The sequence below is a fragment of the Argentina silus genome, assembly GCF_951799395.1.
Source record: "Argentina silus genome assembly, chromosome: 14".
NCBI classification, from domain to species: Eukaryota; Metazoa; Chordata; class Actinopteri; order Argentiniformes; family Argentinidae; genus Argentina; species Argentina silus.
This window is the reverse complement of record NC_139668.1, coordinates 899,026-920,093: the sequence shown is the minus strand read 5'-3', so window position 1 is coordinate 920,093 and position 21,068 is coordinate 899,026. Positions and strand designations below refer to the sequence as shown.

General features: G+C 42.0%; 1 protein-coding gene across 1 annotated transcript in view; it reads left to right on the top strand.

Moving 5' to 3' along the window:
* ext1b (exostosin glycosyltransferase 1b) overlaps positions 1–21,014 on the top strand; it is a 77,813-nt gene extending 56,799 nt beyond the window's left edge. The window contains exons 7-11 of the mRNA XM_083685425.1: positions 1,053–1,148; positions 14,092–14,181; positions 15,674–15,834; positions 16,172–16,343; positions 16,576–21,014. Of these exons, the coding sequence (XP_083541551.1) occupies positions 1,053–1,148; positions 14,092–14,181; positions 15,674–15,834; positions 16,172–16,343; positions 16,576–16,761 (705 nt within the window). The 3' untranslated portion in view covers positions 16,762–21,014. The remainder of the gene's footprint in view (positions 1–1,052; positions 1,149–14,091; positions 14,182–15,673; positions 15,835–16,171; positions 16,344–16,575) is intronic.
* Positions 21,015–21,068: the final 54 nt, after the last annotated feature.

The following is a 21,068-nucleotide window of genomic DNA, read 5'->3' as shown; positions in this document are numbered from 1 at the left end:
GCATGCAAAGTGGAGAGCCAGGTACACAACAGACGTGCAGTGCACAAAGACTCCATGTTGAGGCAGCAGGGAAGAGGAGTAGGAGGAAGGGATATAAATACATGAATGGGAGAGAGAGAAAGAGCAAGAGGGCGGGGGAGAGAAAATTGGGAGCAAGAAAGCTTTTGAGACAGTTCTGGCAAAGACGTGCATTCCGAGATTGTGGACCTCCTGCTGTGAATGTGTGCACTCTTGGTTCAGAGAGGAGCTGCGTCTTCCACTCACATCACCGACACACACACACTTACACAGTCTTCCATGAGAGGACTGGTAGGTTGACAGAGATACCATCTGCCTTTCCACCTCCTCTGTCATCATCAAGAGGCTACCAGGAATTATCAGGGAGTTTGTTTGTGTGTGTTTATGTGTGCATACGTGTGCATGTGTTTGTTCTAGAGCGAGTGTTCTCTCAATCCACTGATCAAACGTGTCCTATTCCAGTGCTTAACAATCCTCTTAGAATCCCTTATCTTGAAAGTCAGCTTGAAAGGCCAAAAGAGCATGCGCAATCTGGCTGGAGAAGGATCTGTCTCTGTGTTAGGGTACACGCCGGTGTGGTGTGTGTCCTTCATTAAACATTAATGTGGACTGATGTCAAACTGGGGGTAAAACATGAACTGATTTGGTATTGCAGAAAAGGTGAAGAGGTGGGATTGTCACTATCTGTCAAATCTCACTATGGGTTGCTTTCTCATCTTTAGTCATTTAAATGTCAGATGTTTGTAGTGTTTAGAATTGGATAATGATCTGATCTGAGAATGTAAGTGTTAAGTTAAGTTATTAAATATGTTATGAATGTACTGCGCTGTTAGTCAGTTAAAATACGAACTCTGAATATTCCTATGAGACCTCTGTTTACACCATCTATGTCCCTCATGTCTCCATCTCCCCTTCCCTTATCCCACAACCTTTTTCGTCCTCCACCTCTCTCTCTCTCTCGCTCTCTCCTTCTCTCCTCTCAATCTCCCTCCTCTCCCACCTCTCCCCCACTCTCTTCCTCCCTCTCATCTCAGATCATCGTCCTGTGGAATTGTGACAAGCCTCTCCCTGCTAAGCACCGCTGGCCTGCCACCTCAGTGCCCGTTATCGTCGTCGAGGGAGAGAACAAGGTGAGCCACAAATTTTTATTTCTCTATTCTTAGCACCTCAAGCCCAGTCAGGGACTGTGTGTTATTAGATGCTGTCATGACTCAAACCATTGCTTAGGTAAATTTGATGGACAGAAACCGTATAACGGTAGCAATTTTAATGTCATTATTATGACATTATGATCGGTCTGGCCTCTTGACAGGATTCAATTGAAGGTGTCGCCTTTTCCTCTCTAAAACCTCACCTTCAGAGGTCAAAGTTGACTCACAGGAACTCACAGGGAGTCATTGGTATATTTTATTTACTGCTACAGCAGTAGCGGGTCATCCTCACTTTTTCACAAATTTTATAATAGGTATTTCACCTTGTCAAAACATCCACCAGGGGGCATCATTGAGCATTCTAACGGATAGGCAATGTGCTGTTAAACAGGAGCTCATATCTGCGTCTGTATCAGAGCTAGATATTCTTCTTATGCGCAAGAGTTGGCTATATTTTTGCTCAGGATCCCCATTAGCTGCTGCACATACAGCCACTACTCTTCCTGGGGTCCACATAAAACATAAAACACCCAGAGTACAGAACAGCTAAAGACAGAACAGGTAGATACATGAACAACATAAATATACACGAACAACATAAGATAATAATAAATAAAAAACATTTTAAAAAAGTGAATAAAATAAGATGAGTCATATATTGAGAAGACACTGCTATAAGGGAGACTGCGTCTCAAAGCCGGATGATTGCTGCTAAAATGTAGAAAATAGTTTTTATCAGTCTTTTTTCCAGTAAAAAGTAGTCTTTTTGTCCCTTGCTTTTGTGACCAGAACATCCAGGAACAAAATCTTCTTCCGATCGTGAACCAAAGTCAATGTAATAGTCGGCATTCCACTGTCAATATAAGCTTTCAATTGTTCCAACCTTGTGCGGTTGGTATAGGCCTACTGTGATCAGTGAAAGTAAGCTGTCATGTTGACATGCTATTATTCATATTATTCTGTAGGCTATAGCCTAATACATAAAACTCACAACTGTTAATCTGTAAACAAATTCTATTTTCACTGTTTTACTGCCGGTATCCATTTGTAGTTGCCTACTGTCTGTATTTGACTGTTCTTTTTTACCCCTGTCAGTCATATCATGTATCATGGTTGGCTACAAATGAAGTACTTTAATATAGGTGTCATATAATCGCTGTAGTCTTGGACAGATGCTATGTATGACATTCATGATCTGTAGGCTCAAATCGTTTCCCATTAGCAAACAAAAGCATGACAATCTGTCTTGCCCCTTCCCCTGAAATGCTGAGTGCAATTCAGGCCCACTCCTCCCTTAAAACACTGAAGTTCTTTCTGCATAGAAGATTGACTTTGAAGATTTTACTGTAGCCAAAATGTTGCATATTTTAGAGAACCTGAGCCTCATTAGACAGATCAGAGAATGATGACAAAGATCTCTACTGCGATAAGTGAGGGGATCAGATGATGAGGGTTCAGTAATTTATACAGACAGAATGATCTCTCTTTACAATATAGGGCCAGAGTGCAGGAATGTAAGCAAATTTGTCATCAACTGTGGGGTTATGTCACAGCCATCTTCTGCTGTCCTACATAGCCTACTGTAGGCTACTTTTATACCCAGTCTCAATCCCACTGAAACCCAAAATCCTTACTCCTGTCTCACATGAAAATTCTTGAGAAATTTGCGCAAAACATTTTCTCTGCACTGTCGGATGTTAATTGCTGCCTGTGCATACTGTAGAGCCTATGAGAGAAGGCTTGATGACTGTATGAGAGTAGATAGATAGATAGATAGATAGATAGATAGATAGATAGATAGATAGATAGATAGATAGATTATTTGAAAACCCCAAGTTGTTCCCATTGCTTGGTCCTTGTTAAAATGACCTGATGTTTAAACTGTTTCCACTCTTCATCTCTGTAATTCATGGGCTGATCTGCTGAAATAAACTTGATTTTGCCAATCTAGCTGATAAGGCAAAGCTTTACAAAAGCAAAACACTGGCCTACTGTACCTGCCAATCCCAATCCCCCCCCCAAAACACAACTTTCCAGTGGTATTGTTGTCATTAGAGTGTGTCGGTGATTGGGGAAATTGGGTGACATTTGACCGAGCCACCTCTAGTATTAGGTGCAGTAGGAATGGAATTTGATGTTTCTCAAAATTGTAGTCAATTTGTTGTAGATTAATATGTATTCCTGCACTTGTCCATACAATGAGTCATTATAGCTAAGATCTGTTGTATTTAGAGCACTTTGCAGCGGTGTTCTGAAGAAAAGAGGTCATCTGTGTACTTCTGATACCCCAGCCTCCATGCTCTAGCCAATCCAGCTTTGTGTAACCGCAAGCTTTAGAAAGAACAGGGCTTCTTACAATGACCTGACCTTCTGGGAGGCGAGTGTGTTTTGAGAGAAAAGGTTACGAGGGTGTGGGTGGCTGTTTTTTGTGTGTGTGCGCGCATATGTGCGTGTGTGTGTGTGGGCGCGTATATATGTATCTCTGCGTGGGAGTTGTTTGCATTCTGGAAAATATCCAGCATCCATGTACATACTAGTATGAGCTTTTATCTAAAAATAATTAATTCAGTATACACATCTACGTATCCTTAAGTTCCATCTACTAGCTCTCTCCAGCCACCCATCCTCTGCCAGTCTTAGTATATGCTACTCAGTGTACGCTTTTGTAAATGTTTCAAGCCTTTATACAGTGCCCTGTGTAAATAATGGGGCAGTAAAGTACTTTTCTTCTTTTGGCTCTATACTCCAAAAGTTTTTTACTATGAGGTTAACTCACTAACTGCCAACGAATTCCAGAACACTCATCACCTGAAGTGCCAAGCCAATATGGCCGCCCAGCATTCTAAATGTTAAAAAAGCACCCTGAAAATCTTCAAACCTTGCATTTGTTTTAACTTTAAGAATGTTTTTTTTTTACTCAAGTAAAGTAACAGGGGGTTAGCAAAGGCCATCCCCTCTCCCTCTTGTCCTAATATACCCACATATATCAGTCAACATCAGCACAGGACTGGTCGTTACAAGAGAAGTCAGTGAATAGCTTTCGTAAAAGGCAAAACCATTAACTAGAAAACACCAAGACAAACAACAATATTGACAGTAAAATCAATAATTTAATTTCAATTCTATAGATTAACTCTGAATATAAACTCTGAAGGTATAATATTATGAACTGATTATTTACATAGTAATAAAAGAAAGGCATAAAGGATAATAAAAACATCAATTACAGCAGTTCATATTTTATTTACAATTTCTGAGGACGTGTTAAAGGGCCTTTTATCTGTGTGTGTGTGTGGGGGGGGAGGGGGGGGCAGCACATGTGCACATCGTCACTGTCAGTGCAGTGATAGTGTGAAATGTGTCAAATAAAGCAAACTTACCAACTACTGTTTGTACACAAGCTTGGAAGCAGGTAGTAGGACACAGTGCAGGTTGGTTTGGGCAGGTCTTGCAAAAATAATAGTGTCTGCCTCCTTGCCTCCCCTCCGTCAGCTGCACTTCGCTTTCGAGATGAGCACACCTTGCAGTCTGGCTTAATTTTCTCATGTTGCTGAGGAAGTGCCATCTCGTGAGACGCGCAGGTACAGCCGACGTCTCTACCACTGGCATCAGTGGCAGGACCTCGTTGACTCCTCTTCTCCTAAGCTGCCTCTCTGATACTCTCTCCCTGAATTCAGCAGACTGCATATTGTGTCCACTCTCTTTGAATAGGATCAAGGTGTTTAAAAGAGACACTTCTCTGACAGTGGTATAGTCGATGATACCACTTCATGCTGCGTTGCTGGTAGCTGTAATAAGAACACAGTTCATTGGTACAGTCCACGCCCCCCCATGTACTTATTGTATTCCTCAACACACCTGGGCTTGTGGAGCACTCTGAATCCAGTGGGCCCCTTGCTGTGGACTCACTTGTTGATGACAGAGTTATGCACTGTGGTGAGGACCGTGACAGTGCCAGCATCTCTGAATGATGATGCGAGCAGGGGGGCTTTCTCGAAGAACACCGGGGGTCTGCTGGCTTCAGCTTCAGGTCTCGCAGCTGGAGTGGCATGCCTTTTCGGTTAACCTTCACTGTTCCACATGCACCGGTGTTGTCCATGTTGTCCTTGAGGGCGGGGGAGGTGTAATAGTTGTCTGTGAACACAGTATGCCCCTTTCCCAGAAGGCCTGCCTCTCTCATTAGGTGGATGACAGTACTGTGCCCAATCACCACAACCCGGTCGTTGGTGTACGTATCCCACATGTCCCACATGCAATTAAACGTGGAGTCTGTCAACACAAAGTTTTTCAGTCCAAACCGGTGGCGCTTACTGGGGATATACTCATGGAAAAAAAAAATCCCTCGGTACAACACCATGGACTCATCAAAGGAGAGGTTTTGGTGGAGGTAATATTCCATCTGAATGTTAGCAAGGACATGGTCGATTAGAGTTCTGATCTTGAACGTATGCTGGCAGGCCCCTCTCTACTCGGTTCTCATTGTCGTTGAAGTGCAGGCAGGCACTTATTAGTTAGAATTTATTTTTTGCCATCAATCTTGAAAAGTTGGGTGTCCAGCTTTTTTTCCAGCTAAGCAACTTTTTTTTCACCATACTCAAGCTCACCTGTATCTTCAGAAATGTCTCCATCTCTACTCGGTCTTTGGGCTTCCAACCGCGCAAACGAGCTTGTGGTGCGAGCTCACTCAATTGAATAATCAATGTATCGATTTCTCTCCATCACCATCCCTATGCCTTGCTACTACAAACCCTCTGTGGGACTGGTCTTGGGCTCTTGTCATCGAAAGGCCTCCTCCCCTCAGAGCTCATGATCCTCAAACCCAAAAAACTCCCAATTAAACATAAATTCTCCGTCGTTTAACATTTTGTTTACATCGTAATAAAGGTTTCTATGGATATGTTTTATGTGGTATTTACCTAGCAACAATACTTAAAAAAATGTTTTGTTGTCCACACACACGCACATATGCGCGCACACACAAAAAACAATACAATAAAAAAACTAAACTAAATGCTACAAAATGAAACATCATTTATGCATTTTTGGTGAATAAAGTCGCCCTTGGCACTCTAGAATGTTGACAATTTGGGCGACTTTATTCACCCTTTGTACTAAATGAGTTAAAGTGTAGATACGCAGCTTTTATTTGATGGTATTTGTGTACATATTGGTTTCACTGTTACACCAAAAATTACTTTTGTTTTGTTTATTTCTTTTAATTACAATTTTTGAAATTACAACACTTTTTATACAAAGTCCCCCTATTTCAGAGCACCAAAAGTAATGGGACAGATTCATATTATGTCCTAATTAAGCATTCATGTTTTGGATTTGGTCAACAATCCTTCGCATGCAATAACTGCCTAAAGTCTGTAACCCATTGACCCGACCAGACACTCGGTATCTTCTCTGGTGATGCTCTGCCAGGTCTGTACTGCAGCCATCTTGGGTTGTTGTTTGTTTGGAGGTTTTTTTGCCAAAAGATTGTATCAGGAAATGAAATACATTTGGATTTACATGGATTTAAATCTGAAGATTGACTTTGCCAGTCAAGAACTTTCCACATTTGGTACTGAAAAACTCCCTAGTTGCTATGGCAGGATGTTTTGGGTCATCGTCCTACTGTATGATGAAGCACCATCCAATGAATTTGGATACATTTGCTTATACTTGAGCAGACAAGATGTTTCTGTACACTTCATAATACATTCTGCTGACAGCAGTTACATCATAAATTAAGGTTAGCCAGTTCTAGTGGCAGCTATACATGCCCAAACCATAACACCCCTTCCACCATATTTCACAGATGAGGTAGTATGCTGAAAATCTTGGCCAGATCCTTTTTTCTCCAAACTTTCCTCAGCAATCACTCTGGTACATGATGATAATATTCTTCCTTTCTGTCCACAACACCTTTTTCCAGACCTCTGCAGGCTTTTTAGGTACTTTTTTAGCAAACTGTAACCTGACCATCCCTTTTGATAACTAGTGGTATGCACTATGCAGTGAAGCCTCTGTAGTTCGACTAGGGACTTATTCTGTGGATTGTAGTCTCTGACACATTCACACCTACCTCCTGGTGAGACAGTTGTTGTTATTTCTTAATTATGGTGAGCATTCTTTGGTCATTCACTGTAGAAGTCTTCCTTTGCCTACCAGCCCGTTTGCAATTGCTGAGCTCACCAGTGCTTTCTTTCTTTTTTAATTATGTTAACTGTTGATTTTGTTAAGTCAAAGATTTTGGCTATGTTTCGATTCGTTTTTTTCTGATATGTCACCCTCATAATGGCTTCCTTGACTTTCATTGAGTCACTTTGGTTCTCATGTTGACAGACACCAATAGCAGACTGCAAAGGCAAATGCAAAGCCTAGAATCAATACTAGACATTGACATCTCTCTTATGCCTGCACAAATGATATGACGGAACACACCTGACTAACAAGAAACACCTGTCAAGTCAATTTTCCAATCCTTTTGGTGCCCTGAAATAGAGGGACTATGTATAAAAATGGTTGTTATTTCTAAATGGTGTAACCAATCTGTAAAAAGAAAACATTGAATTAAAGCTGAGCATCTCTAATTTAACATTATAGTAAACTGTTGGAATATAGAGGTAAAAGAAGACAAAATGCTTCCTCTTTCCGATACTTATGGAGGGCACTGTAGGCATTGTCATATTGCTGTAGCATTGGACAGTTCTTGATATGTGTGACATTCATGATCTGTAGGCTACACATTTTGCTGCAGCTCGTGTGTGTTTGCTTGAGCTCCGCTTACAACAAGCTCAAATAATTTCCCATTAACAAACAAAAACTTGACAATTTATTTAGCCACTAGACAGTCTTTTAGAGATACAATTTGAATGCTGTGTACAATCCAGTCCCACTCGTCCCCTAGAACATACAAATATAGATTTTACTGTAGCCAAAATGTTGCATCTTTTAGAGAACTGTTATGGTTGTGTTTATTTATGCATTTCAAATTATGTTTAGTCTACCCAGCTTGGAAGTGTGAGCTTTAGGAGTAGGCTAACCAGTGTGATATCTAGGCTACCAGAGCAGTATATTAAGGAGAACTAAGGGACTTGTAAATACTCATGTTCTCTATGAACACTGCATCGTCAACATGGCAACATATATCGGCTAACATTAGACAGATCACAGAACCATGACGACCATTCCGCTGCGATAAGTGAGGCAATCAGGATGATGTAATTTATACAGACAGAACAAACTCTCTTTACAAATGTCAGAAAGCTGACTATTTACAATTACATTGCCATATCTAATCATTGGCAAATGAGGATAAAACAGCTGGAAGTTTATTTAGTCGATCTGCCGGAAAATGTATACAGTCATACGTTTGGAACAAGCCAATCTCTGCTAATTGAGAGAGACATCTGCTTGGCCAGCTTGCATGTTTCTTGTCATGTTGGTAAGTAGGCTAATATAGATAGATAGTTACAGATAGGCCTACTGATAAACTTACCCCATGTTTACTGCAAACTCTTACTGTTAGCTGGTTTAGGGAGCTAGCGGTGGTGTATCTCCCTGCTGTTTGACAGACGAATAGTCAAAAAATATTACTTAAAATGTAAATAGTGGATTTGTTGGCTTATCACTGGCTTGTACACTTTTATTTAATAACCCCCAAATGTTAAATCATGTCGCCAGTTATGATACAAATATCTTTGATTAAGCAGTGTTTTAGTGGGGTACCGGGCTTTCTCCACTGCAGCCCCCACTGTTTGGAACTCTCCCAATCCACATCAAAGAATCCAGCATGCTCTCCTCCTTCAAACGATCCCTCAAAACCCATCTTTTTAAACTTGCTTTAAATCTTAAACTATTTTTTGTTGTTGTTTTTGCTGACGGTGCTTTTGTTTTGCTTTTTATTTATCTATCTATTCTTGTTCTCCATGTAGTGTCTTTGAATACTGAGAAAAGCACTATACAAAATAAATGCATTATTATTATTATTATTACACGAGTTATGTCTGCTACATTGAGGTAGACCACCACTGCGATGGTGGTGTGAACCTTTTAAACACTAGCCCACTGTATACTGTTTACAGAAAGTATTTCTGTAATATTTGAATTGTAATTGTAGGCGTTTCAATTTAAATAACCAGATCAAATCATTTGGACTCAGTGATTGAATGTAGTAAGGACTCTTTCGGTTTAATCATTGTTTAATGAAAATGGTAATACATTTAAGTTTGGCGTTATGGGATGGCTCCGCTCTGTATAGCTTCCTGCCTGAATTTTAACAACATAAGCCCATAACTATCAAACCTCAACAAAACAGAACCATGCAAACACCAATGCATCATAACATCTTTAAGGACGTCACCTCGAAACTCCTAAACAATCTCTATGGCAAGACGCATCTTTACTGTAGTTTCATCAAAATTGGCAGTGTAATTTTGTAAATGTCTTGCCAATCTGTATGGCAAGACCCGTAATTCAAGTTCATAAAAATTGTCCCAGTGGTGTCGGAGAAAAAGCTTGTGACATATGAACGAACAGAGACTGAATCATATTCCCCTCTGATTTCATCAGTGGGGGACAACAAACCAGAGATAAAAGAGCCACAAGGTTCACTTGCACCTTGTCCCGTCCGCATACTGTGAAGTAAAAAGAATGCAGGATTTCCAATGCAGGAAACTGCAGAGCTGTGAACATTATGTATTTATTTTAGTGCTGTCAATCGATTAAAAAATTTAATTGAGTTAATAACAGTAATAGGCTGTGATTAATCACGATTATAGTATTTACTAGTATTTACTAGTAATACTAGTATTTACTTGTATTTTTGGGGGGAGATAAAACAAATACATGTGTGGTGTTGGAATAACGAAATGCATTAGAGGAATCACTGATTAGAGTTTGTTTTTTTTACTTTATTAACATCAGTTACAACAACAGTTTTGATCATTTCTGAATAAGCAGACAACCACATAAAGAACAGTTACAGAGTAACATCTGCTACAAAGTGAATGTAAAAAGCTTTCCTGTAAATTGTTTGCAAAGTAACATCTCACCCAAATGAATGCTACAGTGTCTTTGAAGAGACAAAGTGAACAGTCCTTTTTCACACTCTTAGTTTAATAAGATTACTTGAAACAGTGTGAACTTGTGTGACATGACTCCATTCAACCAGTTCATAAAGTCTGCTTTTCTTTTAACCAGTTGCTCAGGCAGACTAGCTTGTTGACATTTACAGATGACAGAGCTGACCTCTTCTTCTGCACAATGTGGCCTACCAAAGAAAACAGTCTCTCACATGGCACTGTTGATGCAGGTGTAGCCAAGTACCTTTGTGCAATATGGGCCAGCTTACCATGGGCACCTGTGTGTGCCGACCACCACTGTAGTGGACAAGCCTCTATGTTGAAACTGGGCTCTGCCCTATACCTGTCTAGATTTTTGTCTGTGGACAGTGCCTCATCATCAGCCTCTGACCCCATCAGCAGGAGGGCCATCTTCTTCTTTGGTGGCTCTGGTTCCATTTCCTCTGTGGAGGGCTGTGATGCAGGTTCTCTGTCCTTCAGCATATTTTGCCACACCTCTTCTATCTCTGCTCTGGGCAGGCAGCTGAGGTCCTTGAATCTGGGATCTAGATCTGCTGCTACCTTTAGCTACCTTTAGCCATGACAGGTTTGTGTTCTCCTTTCGTCTGTTGAGGTCCTCTTTGAATACAGCCTTGAAGCGCACTATATAGGGTCAACATCTGAGACCTTCATTGTACTCAAGAGGTGGCAGAGTGCAGGCAGCACCACAGAGCAGGACACATATTTGTCACCACCCAGGAGCTCAGTGACATACCTACAAACACACAAGACCAACAGAATTAATGACTACACTTTTCATTCAAATTATTTATAAAATACAATAACAAAGTGACTATTATATTAATTGTATTTGTCAGAAAATAAAATTGGTGAGGATAGGGAAATCACCTTACCTGCATGGCTCCAGCAGTGTTTCCAACTTTGTCAGTCTGTCATATTCAGCTGAGGTTGGCATGGCTAATTTGTGCTTCTGTTATGCCAACATTTGCCTTCAGTGGGTTGTGTTGGACCCGCTTTATCATTTCGAGAGTTGAATTCCAGCGTGTGGGTACATCCTGGACGAGTGACTCCTCTTCTTGCCCATGAGAGGCTTGCTGAACTTTCAGCTCTGCTGTATTTGCAGGACTGTGTTTGAAGTGTCGGACTATTTTACGGCACTTGGCTAAAGCACCGTCAAACCCGCTGTCACGGAAAGCCACTACGATTACCCTTAATGTGCGCTACACAGGGCATATGCTCGAATGGTAGAATCCTTGCCGTCACGATCATATTGCAAGCACTATCTGTTCCTGTAGTGGTGACCTTGTCCGATATCTCCCACTCCTTTGAAACATCAAGAAACTGAGTAGCACATGCATCAGCAAAATGTGTTTTCACCACACCTAAAGCGAACGAGTGCAGTTGCCATTCGTCATCGATTAGGTGTGCTGTTACACCAAGGTAGTTATGGTTGCTGTCCAGTGGTCTCCAGTCAGTGCAATAAAGCAGTGCAATGTAGCTTGTGCCAACTGCTCCACTTTCGTTGCAATCAACGTTTTTTTTTGTAATTCAAAGAGTTATCCTGCACAGAATAAGTCTGTCTCACAATTTTTTTATGAATAACCAATCTCATATGGTCATAAGCGGTACACTTGGTTATTTTAAGCGATGTATACAATTATCTATAGGAAATGCCTAAATGAACAACCAAATTATTATTTTCGTGATAGGCATGCATCAAATGGAATTCATGTGGAATTCAGGAGAGAACATTTATTTTTCTTGATGCTGGAGGAGGGGGCGGGTCAGGGTCATTTCTACCAACCGAAGGACCCCTCTTTTCAAACATCCTTCACAGCTCTTGCCTCCACCTTGTGGTGGCTTTCAGCAGCACTTCATCACAACTAGTATCTGCCACAGCAGCAGCATTGAGGTAGCCCACCGCTGTAAGACAAAATGCATATAGATTCGACAGACAATGGAGCAGCCTTGACTATGACCCACAAAACCAACCCTCCCCCACAGCTATCACACCTCTCCTTCCCAGCCTGGACAGAGGAACTAACCTCTACAGCCCCCCCCCCCCCCCCGTCGCACCTCTCTCCATCTAGGAGAGAGACGTTAACAAACTGTTAAAGAAACAGAACCCCCACAAGGCAGCTGGACCAGATGCTGTCTCCCCTCCACACTGAAGCACTGTGCAGACCAGCTGTCTCCAGTGTTTACGGACATCTTTAACACCTCACTGGCTGAATGCATGGTACCTGCTTGCTTCAAAACATCCACCATCATCCCAGTTCCCAAAAAGCAGAGGATCACAGGCCTTAATGACTAAAGACCAGTCGCCCTGACCTCTGTGGTAATGAAGACCTTTGAGCGCCTCGTGCTCACCCACCTCAAGACCATCACCAACCCCCTACTTGACCCACTGCAGTTTGCCTATAGAGCCAACAGGTCTATAGACGACGCAGTCAACATGGGACACTTCATCCTACAGCACCTAGACTCCCCCGGCACCTACGCCAGGATCCTGTTTGTGGACTTCAGCTCTGCATTTAACACTATCGCCCCAGCTCTCCTCCAGGATAAGCTATTCCAGCTGAGCGTGCCTGAGCTCACCTGCAGGTGGATCACTGACTTTCTGACAGACAGGAAGCAGCAAGTACGGCTGGGCAAGCTTGTCTCGGAGCCCCAGACCATCAGCACCGGAGCCCCACAAGGCTGTGTGCTCTCTCCTCTACTCTTCTCCCTCTACACCAACAGCTGCACCTCTAGCCACCCTTCTGTCAAACTCCTGAAGTTCGCGGATGACACTACCCTCATTGGATTAATCTCCAACGGTGATGAGGCTGCCTACAAGGAGGAAGTTGACAGCCTGGCTTCCTGGTGCAGCCAGAACTACTTGGAGCTGAACGCCCTAAAAACTGTAGAGATGGTAGTAGACTTCAGGAGAAGCCCAGCCCCAACCGCCCCCCTCATCATGTGTGACTCCCCAGTTAACATTGTGGAGTCATTCAGATTACTGGGGACAATAATTTCAAAGGACCTCAGGTGGGCGGAGAACATCACCTCCACCATCAAGAAGGCCCAGTAGAGGGTGTTCTTCCTACGGCAGCTGAAGAAATTCAACATGCCACTGAAAGTGATTGTTGAGTTCTACACGGCCATCATTGAGTCCATCCTCAGCTCATCAATCACTGTCTGGTTTGCTGCCTCCACTGCCAAGGACAAAGGCAGAATGCAGCCGGTCATTCGATCAGCCGAGAAGGTCATCGGCTGCAACCTGCCATCTCTCCTAGACCTGTTCCACTCCAGGACCAGTAAGAGAGCAGGAAAGATCATCGCTGATCCTTCCCATCCTGGTCATCACCTCTTCCAAAGACTTCCATTCGGCAAAAGGTTCCGGTCAATCAAGACTGAAACATCGCTCCTGAACAGTTTCTTCCCCATGGCAGTGGGGCTCACAACCAAGCCCCCTGCCTCTCTCTGACGCCCCCCCCCACACCCTGTCACACTAACAACGCACTGACAGTGTAATTTATAATTATTTAAAATTATTCTAATTTATAGTGTACATGCCCCACAAGCATTTCACAGCCTCTTGTGCCTACAAGATGTATTGTTCTGCTGCTCTTTTTTGTAAATTTGTAAATTTGTTATTTTTGTTAATACTTTGCTATTTTGTAAATTTCTTGTCAATATTTGCTATTTGTTTTTTATGTCCATGCACCAACCTCACCAAGTCAATTTCCTGTATGTGCAAATATACTTAATAAATAATAAAATAAAAGAATTCTGATTCTGATATTTTAAACCATGACATACAGTACTGTACTGGCATCTAAGAGAACCTTTGTCTCCCCCTGCAGGTGATGAGCAGCCGGTTCATACCCTATGAGACCATCGTGACTGATGCTGTGCTTAGTCTGGATGAGGACACAGTGCTGTCCACCACCGAGGTTAGTCACCAGACCAGATATTGACCTTATTCTATCTGGGAATGTGCTTTTCTACTCAGGACTGTCCTTGCTTTCCTATCTACACCCCTCTTTTCACTCTCTCAATCTCTGTGTTGCTGTCTCCTCGTCTGCCTCTCTCTTCTCTTTCCCTATTCTCTCTATTCTTTCTTTCTTTTCCTCTATCTTTGCTCAGTGTCTCTCTCTACCCTCTCCCCCTCCCAGTCTTTCTCTCATCTTTCTCTATCCTGTCTCTCTTTCTCCCTCCATCTCCAGTCAGCCTGCTGTGGCCTCAGCTCTGCTCTACTGTTGTGTTCTGTGCTGCTGCTGATGGTGATGAAGATGATGTCACCGTTGGCATGGCTCCAGGCCCTCAGTGCTTTGTGTAGAGCTGTGTCAGCACAGAGACGCTGGCTGGCCTGCCTGGGAGAGTACAGACCTCCCTCTCTCTTTCTCTCTCTCTCTCTCTCTCTCTCTCTCTCTCTCTCTGTCCCCTGTCCCACATGCAACTCTCTGTTTCTGCCTCTCATGTACTTTCCAATCACTCCCTCTCATTTACTCCTCCCTCTCAATTACTCCTCTCTGTCTTTCTCTTTCTCTCTATCCCTTGCAATAACTTGTTTAATTCAAATGCAACTCTTTCACTGTATTACTTGCACATTCTCTCTCTCCCCTCTCTCTCTCTACTTCCCTTTGTCTTATTCTCTCTCTTGTTTTCTCTACCCGGCTTCTCGCTTGCTTGCTCTAATTCACATCTTTAATCATGCATTTGAGGGAACTATCATTGTGGCTATTCAGTGGAAGCGTTGTTTTCTCCTTCCAGTGGTGCTTTTTTTTTCCTGGGCACATCTTGGCAAAACACCATGTGAACACAGATGTTGCTGAGATGAGTTTTGAATGGGATCCCATAAAGGCTGTTTTTATCGGGACCACGGCTGTGTTATTACACTCTTAATTCAGTCTCTGATGGAGGCTCCGTTTGGCTGCTGAAGCTGGACCCTTTTGATGTTTTTCTGTAATTATTTGTTTAAATGATTTGATCAATCAGTGAGGTCAGCCAACTGCTAAGGCTTTGAAAATACTTGTGTGTTGAAAAGAGAGTGTGCTTCTGTTGTCAATTCTTGTGTGTGTGTGAAATAGTAGAAACAGTGGACATTTTTAAACAAAAGATAGAAACATACCTTTTTATCCTTGCTTTTTCATAGGCTTTTCTTATTATTTGCTGCACTTTTATTCCATTATATTACCATTTGATTATTTTATTAATTCTATTGCACTGTATTTCACTCCAGTGTTTTATTAATATTATTTTATTTTATTTTTCTTTCTTGCAACACACATTGCATTACATTATTTGTATGAAATGTGCTCTATAGTTTGATTGATTGTGGTTGTGTGTTAGAGAGAGAGTGTGTATGTGTATCTGCCAGTGTTTCTGCATACTGAGATCTTTGAGGGTGCGTCGGTTAACTCAGCTGTACGTCTCGCTCTTCAGGTGGACTTTGCCTTCACCGTGTGGCAGAGCTTCCCAGAGAGGATTGTGGGCTACCCGGCCCGCAGCCATTTCTGGGACAGCAACAAGGAGCGCTGGGGCTACACCTCCAAGTGGACAAACGACTACTCCATGGTGCTGACCGGAGCTGCCATCTATCACAGGTACTCCACCACTAGGAACGAACCTCAACTTATTAAAGTCATGGGGTACATTCAGGATTGCCACTCATAATGCTCTGTTGCCTGAGGATGTCATGGGTTTGTTTATATCTTTTCATTTATCTTCCCATTCATATGTCTGTTCCACAAAGACATATCCCTCTTTAACTGTTAACTGCAACTTAATTGCAAATGAGCTCCAATAACTCTATTGATCTTCAATCACTTGCTCTGTGACCCTCAATAAGTCAACCAATAAGTCAGTTAACTGCTTGGTGAGCTTGAATGGGACCCTAGATCTTTCAAACACATCTAACACTCAGCCTCTATCCCGCCTCAGATATTACCACTTCCTGTACACTAACTTCCTGCCGAGTAGCCTGAAGAGCATGGTGGACCAGCTGGCCAACTGTGAGGACATCCTCATGAACTTCCTGGTCTCGGCTGTCACCAAGCTACCCCCCATCAAAGTCACCCAGAAGAAGCAGTACAAAGAGACCATGATGGGACAGGTACACAGATGCATGATCCCTATTATAGTTTCAACCCTGTTAAATCATATTCGTATATTTTTTTCAAGTATTAGTACTTTTGAAAAGGACTGACAAATGGAAACCACTTCACTCCCATGTCTTGCCTCCCTAAACATTGTGTAATGTGACCAGTGCAACAAATTGGTGACGTGCTACTTAACTAATGGTAACTTATCATTCTCTCCCTCCCTCTCTCTCTTTCATCATGCAGTCATCGCGGGCTTCACGCTGGGCCGACCCCGACCACTTTGCCCAGCGGCAGACGTGCATGAACAAGTTCGCCAGCTGGTTTGGCACCATGCCCCTGGTCCACTCCCAGATGAGGCTGGACCCGGTTCTGTTCAAGGACCAGGTCTCCATCCTCCGCAAGAAATACAGGGACATCGAGAGGCTCTGACAAGACTGGCGCCCCCTGCTGGAGCGGCAGGGGGAAGGGAGAGACTTAGTAGAGAGCAGGAGGAGGACCACGGCAGGACAGTCTGCCAGCTATCTAGGGGACGCTAGAGCTCTGTCTTCCACTCAGCACATTGCCAATGACCACAGCGCCAGGACTTGAAAAGCGCTGGTGTCTAGAAAACTTTGCGCGCACACACACACACACACACACACACATTTATACACAAAGCGATGGACGTACCTACCTACAGTATCTCCACACTCATACACACTACTGACGACGAGACTCTTGGATAGAATATTGTTTTGTATGAATGCCACAAATGAACAACGTGACTTTCCTGCTTTCTCAGCACACGTGCAGAACGGTAGAAGAGGGGTGGTGTCCAATCTGGCAACCCAACCACAAATCAGCCCCAGGCTGGGAACCTTGACTCAATGCAAACCCCCCCCCACCTCCAAAACCGCTCCAACCACTCCCCACCCTGCATCAGGACCCCTGACATACTCACCAGCCCCTGCTCTAGACCCTGGGAAACCCTGTTTTTTGTTACTATTTGTTTCATTTTTTACCAGGCCACCTTCTCTCATGTGTTACACTGGTCTGAAGCATTATGATCTCTTACCAAGACATGTCCAGTGCGCATTAAGTATTAAAGATCGATAAAGTAAAGCAAATTGTAGCTTTCCCCCCTTTTATGTGATTGTTTTGTGATTCTTTTGCTGAAAGGAAGGTTTAAAAAGCACTGTTTTCAGATATTGTCATCCATAAACCCATAGCCATATGGCAGTCCCAAAACTCAAAATAACATACTCTCTATGCCCATTCCTTGGTTCTCCGATGGGAGCTTTATATTAGTCTGTCAATGTCTCTGTTATCGCAGAGATACATAAGAAGCGTATCACGTTTTCCATGTAGCCGTTTTCCTTTGATCGTTTCCAAAGCTTTTTTACTTTTCTCATCCTCTTATTCTTCCCTCAGACATCAGCTCCAGTCTGTATAAAGGTTGAAAGTATGCTCATCCAACCAGAAGCCCAAACTGAGTACTTTTCTCTCCTTTGGAATGAGCGAATTAACATTTCTGGATAAAATGGAGCAGACTCTAAACTCAACACTTTTTGCCCATTTCTTCCCTCTTTATTGCCTAAGAACACTACCAGGCAGGAGTTTACTGTTGCTTCATTTAGACCCTAAACAGGTCTTTAGATGCCTGCCTCATTTCACAGGAGAGTTTGAAACTTGAGATATTTTTAAGGCGAAATGTATCTGTGCCATGTTCCAGAAATTGACATTAAGACTGCCTTTTAAATTGCTTATTGCACATATTTTCCTGTGTGTTGTCTTGCTCCCTATAAACCCATGTAAGTGTTGGTTTTCCTAGAAGAGTAGTCCTTGAAACCTTTTGGCACTGAATTTACCATTATAGGCCACTCTGTTCTAGATGCAGTGAGCTTCAACCGTGACCCTTTTCTGAACACGATCCTTAAAATAGAAACCACCTACCCCTTACCTAGCCTTGTCATTGCAATGACAAAAAACATCCTTGTCCCTCACTTATGTTGCTTCATGTGTTCTCATGATGCTGTTGTACTAGCAATACTTACCTACCCAGCGACTGTACAATTGCCATGACACATTCTAGCCAGCCAGAAACAACCATGGGCATATTGCAATCAAACTGAGAAAATCTGAATACTGTCCTTTATGGATCAATTTCAAGGGAATGGCTTCAAGAGAAGGGGCTGCTCATTGCTCTATAGTAATATCAAACTGTTAAGAGGCCTTTGCCTGTATGCCACAATAGAGAGCTCAGCCAGTCCACTCACAGGTACTTGAATGTCTGTAGACTTGAAGGAGTGTAGTGTGCTTTAATGGCCTTTTTGTGAAGGTGACTGAACTTGAAATGTGCCAGCTGTGAGCCAAAGCTTAACTATTCCTTCTCCCCCCTTGCATCTCCATCATGTTCTAATGAGGTAGTTATAGACTTGTTGACATTGATTTGCTTTGGTTTTTTGGTTTCTTTTTTCATGTTGACATCAGAATACAATCAATGGAGCCAATGTCCACTAGGTGTACAGTATACATTGCCAGTGAGTTGTTTCACTGATGGCTCTTGTCAACCTCAGTATGTCATATGTGATAATGTCATCATAACACTTAATACTTTGTACAGTACAGTTTAAAAGCTGATATTGTTGGTATATTTTTTCCACTACATATCACGTTTGTATTTACGTTCTGGTAATGTACTCACACATGCGAAAATGAGTTTGTAGGATTTGATACTGTACTTGCCAAGAGAGATTTATTTTGTATTTTATGTTAAGTTGCAGCGAGCCTTGTATCTCTTGGCAGAAGGTGTTCATCTCAAGGATTTGGAAAATCTTGGCTTGCATCTGGTTCCCATTTTAAGTTCAGTGAACCGTCTTGTTTGATTTCATATCAAGCCTTTTAAATCAATGATTGTCTGAAGTGTTGTTTATCATCAAGAGAGAAAGTCCCCAGCCTTGCACAATTATTTCACAGGCAAACCAGAGACATTTTAGAAACCTGTAACTTTCATCACTTTACATAAACATGTATATTTATTTTTTCACAGGTTAGCATAACCGAACAGTGTATATGCACTCATTTAACACTTTATTAGGAACACCTGTACACCTTCGGCCCGTTAATGCCAATCAGTCATCACTTGAATGCCACAGCTTACTTGAGTATTGTTGCTGACCATGTGCATCGCTTCATGGCCACAATTTACTCATCTTCTAATGGCTACTTCCAGCATAATGCACCATGTCACAAAGCAAAAGTCATCTCAAACTGGTTTCATGAACATAATGAGTTCAGTGTTCTTCATTGGCCTTCATTGGTCACCGGATATGAATCCAATAAAACACCTTTGGGAGCCTTGTATCTCTGTGATAGAAAGGGAGATTCACAACTTGAAAGTCTACCTGAAAAATCTGCAGGAATTGCATGATGTAATCATGAACCAGAATCTCAAAGGAATGTTTCCAACATCTTGTGGAATCAATGCCATGAAGAATTGAGGCTGTTTTGAGTGCAAAGGGAGGCCCTACCCAGTGTTAGTATAGTGTTCCTAATAAAGTGCTCAGTGAGTGTATAGTATGAGATCATACAAGAGATCACAAATTTGCCCTGAAAATGTTGGCTCTCCGTGTGAGCCGGGTTACAGAAACCAATTATGACTATTGGTTGCTGTTGAGAAAAGAAAAATGATAACCAGCTGGGTCCCTTGAAACTCTTTTTTTTTTTTAAATATATAAATTAAACACATTTTCATTTTTGCTGTACTGTCTCTCCTGATCTGATACACTGTCTGTCTCAATTAGAGTGACACTTCACCACTTTTTAACCCCATATTCATTATCTTCAGCACTATACCAGTGTCTTAAGATGAGAAGAAACAAAAACTAAGACCCCTGTGATGTCATCAGGGTACATTTTAAAACAAATTCAGTAATTCCCCAAAACAAGTTTCCAACCAGGGGGAGTGCCAGGGGGAGTGTATTTTTTTGAAAATCACAGATTTTTTTTATTTCTTTTTTTTTATTATCCTCAATGACATCATTAGGGGGGGTCATTTTCTTAGGACTTCTTAGTTTTTGACTACAGAATATAGAAAATGTTTACACTGGTTTGCTACTGGAGATAATGAATATGTGGTTAAAATGTGGTGGTGTCCCTTTAAGTCATTTGTGGTTTGCCTCTGTTGAAACTGTATTACTAATATCTGTACAAAATCCCTTCAAACAACAAATGTGGAAAGAAACAGGCATATACCCCTGTCACATTGGACACATCCTATGCCAAACAAAGCCCTCAATGGTTTACCAATGCATAGCATTTGTATTCATAGTGGTGGTGGTACTGTATGTGCAGGATAGTATTCTGTGTCTTTCCTCGATTGTGCCTTTTAGCAACATTTGTGAATTCGTGAGACACTCAGTCTGTCATTGACTGTCATTCAAAAGAGAAGCAACATATAGGGGTCGTGAGCAAACCTCATCATACACTGGAGTTTCACAGCTTTCATTTATGACACCCCCTCAGCAGCTGAGACAACATGCCTGCATGACCACTTAGGATTATTTATCAGTACATACTGTATCATCACACTTTTTGTATTTGCTCCCAGCTGTCCTGATGCCTTCCTCCATCATACCTTGTAATTAACAAATGACTTTTATAGAGGTAATAAATGAAATAGAAATAAAAACGCAAATTTTGTAAGAATGATTTATAAAATAAAATAAAAAATGAATAAACTCATATTTGATGATAAT